Genomic DNA, 8,148 nt, shown 5'->3' on the forward strand with positions numbered 1-8,148 from the left:
AAATATTTCATTAGTCTATCTAATTCAGTCCAATGATCCATGTTGGGATTATGAGTATATCTACTTAGTCTACACATTGCATAGGCTATATCAGGCCTTGTAAAATTTATTAAATGCATCAGGCTCCCAATAATCTGAGCATATTTAGACTGAGCAACTGGGTCACCATTATTCTTTTTCAATTTAGAGTTAGCATCAAAAGGAGTGCTCACAGATGTGACATTAAAATATTCAAATTTCTTAAGAAGTCTCTCAACATAATGTTCTTGTGACAACATTATTCAGTCTTCACTTCTTATAACTTTAACTCCCAATATTGTATTTACTTCACCCAGATCTTTCATATCAAAATTAGCAAACAAAAATAATTTAGTACTTTGCACAATATTTAAATTTGTACCAAATATAAGTATGTCATCAACATACAAACACAATGTCACATAATCATTGTCTACCACTTTAGTATAAACACATTTATCCACCTCCACTGAAGAAAAACCGTCACTCAGTAAACTTGTTCAAATTTCTCATACCATTGCTTAGGAGCTCGTTTAAGGCCATAAAGAGCTTTAATTTAATTTACAAACTTTATTTTCTCGTCCAGGAATGACTCTGCCTTCAGGTTGAACCATATAAATTTATTCTTCTAAATCACCATTTAGAAAGGCAGTTTTAACATCCATTTGGTGGATAAAAAGCTTATGAATTGAAGCTAAGGCAATTAAAACTCGAATAGAAGAAATTCTAGTCACTGGTGCAAATATATCAAAATAATCTATATTTTATTTTTGAGAAAATCCTTTTGCTACTTATCGAGCTTTATATTTATCTAAAGATCCATCAGGATTAAATTTCTTTTGAAAATCCATTTACAACCAATAGATTTTGCATCAGGAGATAAGTCAATTAAAATTCATGTATTATTTTTCATAATAGAATCAATTTTAACTTTTATTGCCTCTTTCCAATATTTAGTATCTGAAGAAGATATAACTTCAAAATAATTTGATGGTTCATTATCGATAAGAAAAGTTTGAAAATCTTTTACATAAGGAAAATATTCTTTCCTAGGCCTTTTGCTCCTTCTCAGTTGCTCATAATTTCATTATTTGTTTCAATAGGTGTATGAGAAAATTTATCAGATAATGGATAAATATATTTAAAGAACTCGGCATTCTTTGTCTCAATTATAGTATTGCAATCAAGCACATCACTTTTTAAAACAATAAATCTATATACAACACTATGTTCATCATATCCAATTAGCATGCAATCAACAGTTTTAGAACCTATTTTTCTCTTTTTAGGTTCGGGCAAAAGAATTTAGCAAGGCACCCCCACACTTTTAAATATTTCAAGTTAGATTTATAACCCTTCCACAATTCATACGGAGTTTTGCCAGTTCTTCTATGTGGTATTCTATTTTGTAAGTGACATGCAGATAATATAGTTTCACCCCACAAATTATTAGGAGCATTAGAACTAATCAACATATAGTTCATCATTTCTTTCAGTGTTCTATTTTTCCTTTCAGCTACTTCATTTGACTCAGGTGAATAAGGCGGAGTTACTTCATGAATAATTCCATTATTTTCACAAAATTCATTCAAAGACAAATATTCACCACCTCTATCAGATCTGATTCTGTTGATTTTTCTACTAAGTTGATTTTCAACCTCAGTTTTATACGAAATAAAAGCATTAAAACCATCATCTTTATTTCTAAGCAAATATAACTTAGTACATCTAGAAAAATCATCAATAAAAGTCACATAATATCTTTTACCACCTCTAGTCATAGTCTGTTTTAAATCACCTAAATCATTGTGAATCAAGGATAACAATTCAGTTTCTCTATTTACAGAAAAACAGGTCTTTCTAGACCTTTTAGCTTCAGCACATATTTCACACTTGTTAATATTATTTGAGTCCAAACTAGTTATTAATCCTAGCGACTGCATTTTCTTTATATACACGGTATTAACATGTCCTAGTCTAGCATGCCACAAAGAAATAGACTCAACCATATAAGTAGAAGAAGATGCATTTTCATTGCTAGTATCAGAAATATTAAGCATAAATAAACCATGGTTACAATATCCATTGCCCACAAAAATATTATTTTTGGTCAATAATACAACCTCATCATTCTCGAAAGAAACATTCACTCCAACCTTTTCTAATAATCCCACAGATACTAAATTGGTTTGGATATTAGGAACATGATACATCACTCAATGCTAGAGTTTTACCAAATGTGAGTTTGAGAAGAATTTTTCCTTTCCCAAGAACGCGAGCTGTTCTTGGGTCACCAAGATAAATAAATTCTTCTCCTTCTCCAATTTGGGTTTAAGACAAAAATTTATTTTTGTCTACACAAGTGTGCCTAGTAGCACCAGAGTCTATCACTCAATTTCTCACATTGACCACAATATTTATTTGGGAAATGACCGCAATAATTATATTATTCGCTTTAGTCAAATTTAATTTTGATAGTGAGATTGTCATTTATCTCAACTCTCTTCTTGCATTTAGGTGTATTTTTCTTGAAAGTTTTAATTTTAGCATTGGATATGTAACCATGTCTATTTACATACCTGTATTTTGACATTAGTGTTTGCCAAAGTTGTGGATGCAATAATGTATTTGCAACATCATGAATATCTGGCAGGACAGCTGGAACAGTAGCAGCGGAGACATCACCAAAATTGGTAGCACCATAAAAAAATTTCGCAGTAGTATTACTTGCCATAATTTCTTAAGATTGTAGTAATTGAGTCTTTTGTAAGAGGATACACGAATTGGCTTGACTCGTGCTAGGCACTGTCCTAAGAAACTATTTTAGCAATGTGAAATGTTTCCCCAAAATTAAACAAGCTCATCTCAGCAAAATTAAATAATAAATCCATCAAGTTAGAAGAAATTGAAGGGAAGAAATTATAACAAGAGATAATGATTTAGTCAATAGTGGAAGTAATAATTACGAAAATAATTAGCTAAAGAAGAAAGCAATGATTAGCTAAGAACCAATTTTTTGTTAATGTCATACAGATGAACAAGAATGCTATTTATAGACGTACTTGGGGTGATTGCCACTTGTTTATGGCTTAGCCATTTGGCTACATATCTTCATGCAAAGTGCCACATGGTAGGTATTCATAGCCACTTGGCTTAATAGAGCCATTTGTCACACAATCCTCTAAACCAATGCCACATGTAAAAAGTCTTTTGACACATTACCAATAATTATCAACAGCTCCTTCTGCCAAATGTAAGAATGTTTTAAATATGTAAGCTAACAGTACTATACATTTATTCAAAGTGTCCACAGAAAGTACAGAAAAAATCATCACCAAATTGAATTTATAATAAATGGCCAAAGACTAAACATCAAATAAGAACATGCTGGACCCTAAAGGTATGAAATATATACATAACCCACCATGATCATGGCATATTTATAATAGTAATCCCAATTAGTTCTCTTTCTCTCTATATTCTCTATTCACTGGGAAAAATAACCATAATTTCAATCAAACTGGAGACAAATATCAACATCCAATGTAGAGACTAATTAATACCCTTCTTTCTATTCAGAAGACGCGTCTTCTCTCCTCGATTGCCTCTGACGGCGTCGTTTGCTGTGATGACGCTGGACGCCACCAAAGGTCACGGGATCAAAGCCTTGGAGACGATCCGCTTCCTTAGGATCAATAACACATTCAGATAGAGGTACATTGTATCGAGTCCGGTCATAACAATACGAATATTGCAAGTACTTCTTTCGGAAGCTCTCCATTTTTCTTCTTTGATCAGGGGATATACCAGTTGGAACGAATGCAGACTTAGGTGCAGTGTCACATTTTGGTGACAATTCAATTGGATCAACTGCACATCCGTGGAGGACAAAGTCGGAAAACTTGGCGACGTAAGGGGCATATTTGTAATTGACTTTGTATTTGCCCCCATTGGTAGCCCAACTAGAACCATCCCATATTGTAGCATATAAAGACATTGGCTTAGAAGGGAAGTCCCCACCCATTGCTTTTGTCCTTTTGATCTCTCTTATGGGGATATTATCTACATAAAAGCTGCAACAAAATGCATAAAACACACAAATCAAACAAAATATAATCAGTGCCTCCACTAATACATGTGGGTGTACAAAAACTGGTAGTTTCATACCATAAGAGTGAAAAGCAAGAGGGACCTCTAATAGTTAAATACTCAAGCCAAGAACAAATTTAGGAAATGTTGCTCAAATTTTATATTGAGTTATGTACCTACTTGTGGCGGAGCCAGGAGTTTCACTAAAGGGTTCAAAAAAAAAAAATTAAAAGCCTAGGGGATTAGACTGCTCATATATATATATATTTTCTTTAACCTTATATATACGAAGTAATTTCCCGCTAACCCCCTAGCTCCGCCATTGTCTGCCCCGCTCCCCGGGCCAAAAAAAAAGGAGAAAAGAGAGATTCCCTGCATTCTGAAACAGTGGACCAAATGCAGAAGTAAAAGATAATTTAAAAAGTCTTGCTTAAAGGAAGGGAAGAACTGCAGCGCCAAAAAGCAAGACTGCCCTTGTCTCCCGTGACCCCCCCCCCTCCTCCCCCGCAAAATCCCTCTCCAAAATCCCTAAAGCCAATAAAAAGTTGGTTGAAAGAGGCCCTCTTAGTCTTGTACATAATTGGTGATATGGATAAGGATATCTTTTCAAGTTACACACTAGTTCAAGTTTTGAGGGGAGCCTTGGCGTAACTGGTAAAGTTGTTGCCATGTGACCAGGAAGTCACAGGTTCAAGCCGCGGAAATAGTCTTTTGCACAAATGCAGGGTAATGTTGCGTACAATAGACTCTTGTGGTCCGGCCCTTTATCGGACCCCGCACATAGCGGGAGCTTAGTGCACCAGGCTGCCCCTTTTTTTTTACACTAGTTCAAGTTCTTTCTCGTATTCCACGGTGTGAGATAATACTAGATATATTGTTGTTATATACTAATTCAAGTTCTAATTTTTCCTCTAATTGGTTCTTAAGCTGAAAAAAAAAAAAACAGAATCAATCAAAAGTGTTATATAGATTAAGGTGGTGTGTGTTTGTTATGTTTGACTGGAAGGGTTATATAAGAGGGGGGTATTAATCACTGTAATAAGATGTGGTATAAGATTAGAGTTAAATTAAACACTAATCCACTGGCTTTAGTACCACAGAAAAAGAGAAGGGATAACACTGAATTAGGAACATGGCACATACGACACGAAGTATTTAAATCAAAATTACGAAAACATCCCCGGTGTGACCTAGTTGTCAACGGAACTAGAAAGGCTATTATGGTTTTAATCTCAATAGAGACAAAAAGAACACAAAAAATAAAAGGTAGCCCGGTGCACGAAGTATTCCGCATTCATGCAGGGTCGGGGAAGGGTCGCACTCTAAGGGGTGTGATGTAGGCAGCCTATCTTGATGCAAGCATCAGTGGCTTATGCTACCTGAGACACTTGTTTTAGTGAAAGTTACCAGTTAATACATGGATTAGTTAGTTCGTGGATTAGTTAAGGTGTGTGCAAACTGATCCAACATGCCGTTATCTTTTTTTTTTTTTTTTGTGGAGAAAAATAAATTAAAAGGGGAGAGCTGTTACTGGTGGAATTAGGTACTTACATGATCTGGCTCTCAGTCCAGAGGATGGTATATTGATGAAAATCTTCAGAAGGATCAAACCAGAGTCCATATCTTTCTTCTCTGCCAACATTTGTGCTACCATTCCCATATATATTAGTTTGAATCCTCCAGTTTTTTGCTCTTATATTTCCCAAGAATTCAAAGTCAATTTCATCATGGCTCTTCTCAAACATGTCACCATTAGACATCTGTCATCATTTAAATAGTAAAAAAATTTTAAAAATGAAAGTTGCAGGATAGTACTTTATGTAACATTACAATCCAATTACTTATCAAAGAAATAACACTATGATTCTTTTAAAAACCAAAATGAGAATTTTGATTCATCATATTATCAGATTCTGAAATTTACAGTTTCTGAAAAGTGGTAAAAATCAGTCTGAAAGGTAAAAAGATACAAAAGAAAGAAGAGAGGGGAAGGTGGGCAGTTCCCAGCCCCACAAACAATTATTAAAAAAAAAAGAATAAAAAGAAGGAAATAGAGGGGATTAATCTAGGAGACAATTCAATATACTTGTCTTCCTCTTTTTCCTTTTTGGTAATATGATGGTATGTTTACCCAATTTCAGGTAAAATATAATCAGAAAACCAGAATCATCAAGAACCCAAATGAGCATGCTTGTCATATTATATAGGAGTATATTTTTTAGGGGCATCTCAAATACTTTATCGAATATATTATTATCTTCCACCAACATAAATATCGAGTAACTTTGTTAACAAAACTTGCGAAAATGAAAGAAATTACCTAGACACCTCATTGCACCCACAACTTTCACCTATGAAATCCTAAACTAAATAATATCCACTATATAAATCTTTTATATTTATAATAGAGTATAATTCTGACTATTTTCACTTGACCGTCAACCTAGCATGACACTCATCCTTTGTCAAGAATTGGAACATGCCAAACTTTTCCAAGCTTAAAATAAAATTGAAAACATAAAATCCAAATGCAAAATTCATCAAGAATCTTCCTCTTATTTTTGTTAAATAAATAAAGAATCAATCAGATAGTATTGGTTTTTTTACTTACATAAAATGCAACAACCACTCCAGCAGTGTAATCTGCAGGTAACTTAATAGAAGCACTGAAGTAGCCATGAAGGTAGAGGTCTTGAGACACAAATCCTGCTCCTGTAATTTCATCCATTTAATTCCACAAAAACCAAATAAATAAATTTCCTTGAAAAAAACAAACAGCCATATAAAAGCTACTACTAAACTAGGCCACCTTTCGTTCTAGTTTATAAAATATTACAGAATTTTCTTATAGGTTCTTCCGTAAAAATAATGACACATTTGGAAGTAATCTAACTTGATTTTCTTATATAGCCTTAATGAGAAGCTGACTTACGTTATATCAAGAGTGTGGTCACCGGCACCCGTAAAGTTTGGCGAAAATTTCATGTATATATCTTTAGAAAATAGTGATATATATTAATAGTAGACACCCTATATACAAAACAAATTTTGGTTGGCGAAAATTTCATGTATATAACTTTAGAAAATAATGATATATTAATAGTGGACACCCTATATACAAAACAAATTTTGGTTGAATCCAAAAGTGCACCCTCCACTTTCCAATATTCCTAGGTCCGCCTTTAATTATAATGACAAGTTTTATTGTCACACAAATATTATGACATATTTGATACTACAAATTTCAATAGTTTTATAGCCACATAAATATTATAAATTATTTAAGACAACCAAATATATTCATTTAACTGCGTCACACAAATTGAAACAAAAATAAAGCCAAAAAAGAAGAAATGAACCTGTTCTTTCATCAAGAGAAATATGAACTGATTTTCCATCTTCAAGAACCATAAGATTATCATGACCAAAGAGTTGCGAGTACCCTTCATCAAACGGTAACGTTTGGAGCTTTTTTGAAGACCCTGAAACTAATACAAGAAAAGAACATAGTATGAAAATTCCCAGACGAAAATTCACCATTTGTTTTGTTGAACAGAAAAACAAGTAGTAGCTTTAAATGAGTTATAGAGAGTTTTGTGGGTGTTTTCTTTCAAGTAGAGTCGTACTATATAAGCAAAAGAGAGAGAGAGAAGAACCAAAGACAAAAGGGAAGGTTTTTTATGAGCTGTTAATACCAAGTGGACAAAACTTTCAGTTGGAATTGGGAAAGATAAACAACAAAAACATATAAAGAAGAAGAGTTTATTGTTTTCTTTTTATTTCAAATCAAGTGGCTAGTGAAAAAAGAAGAGAAAATATAAGCAGATATACTATACATATTGATTGGAGAGAAATGATAGGAAAGAAAAAGTGAAATTTGCATCCTTTTTGGCTTTAATAAGGCTTAGATCACAAGTGGAGATATTGTTTAGCTTTTGTTTTTTCTATTGTTTCCTCTTTGTCTATGCAAAGAAAAGGGAGGACAAAAATTATTATTCTCTCCGTTTCAATTTAGACGACATATGAGTCAAACTGTGTAAA

General features: G+C 33.4%; 1 protein-coding gene across 1 annotated transcript; it reads right to left on the reverse strand.

Annotated features, from left to right (window-relative positions):
* Window positions 1-3,335: 3,335 nt before the first annotated feature.
* On the reverse strand, window positions 3,336-7,824 carry LOC104227087 (probable xyloglucan endotransglucosylase/hydrolase protein 27). Its single transcript, XM_009779217.2, has 4 exons — window positions 7,467-7,824; window positions 6,719-6,819; window positions 5,659-5,867; window positions 3,336-4,091 (listed from the first exon to the last, which is right to left on the reverse strand). Exons 1-4 carry the CDS (start codon window positions 7,645-7,647, stop codon window positions 3,590-3,592), a joined length of 993 nt encoding a protein of 330 aa, XP_009777519.1. The 5' UTR covers window positions 7,648-7,824; the 3' UTR covers window positions 3,336-3,589.
* Window positions 7,825-8,148: the final 324 nt, after the last annotated feature.

The sequence above is a fragment of the Nicotiana sylvestris genome, chromosome 4 (assembly GCF_000393655.2).
Source record: "Nicotiana sylvestris chromosome 4, ASM39365v2, whole genome shotgun sequence".
NCBI lineage: Eukaryota > Viridiplantae > Streptophyta > Magnoliopsida > Solanales > Solanaceae > Nicotiana > Nicotiana sylvestris.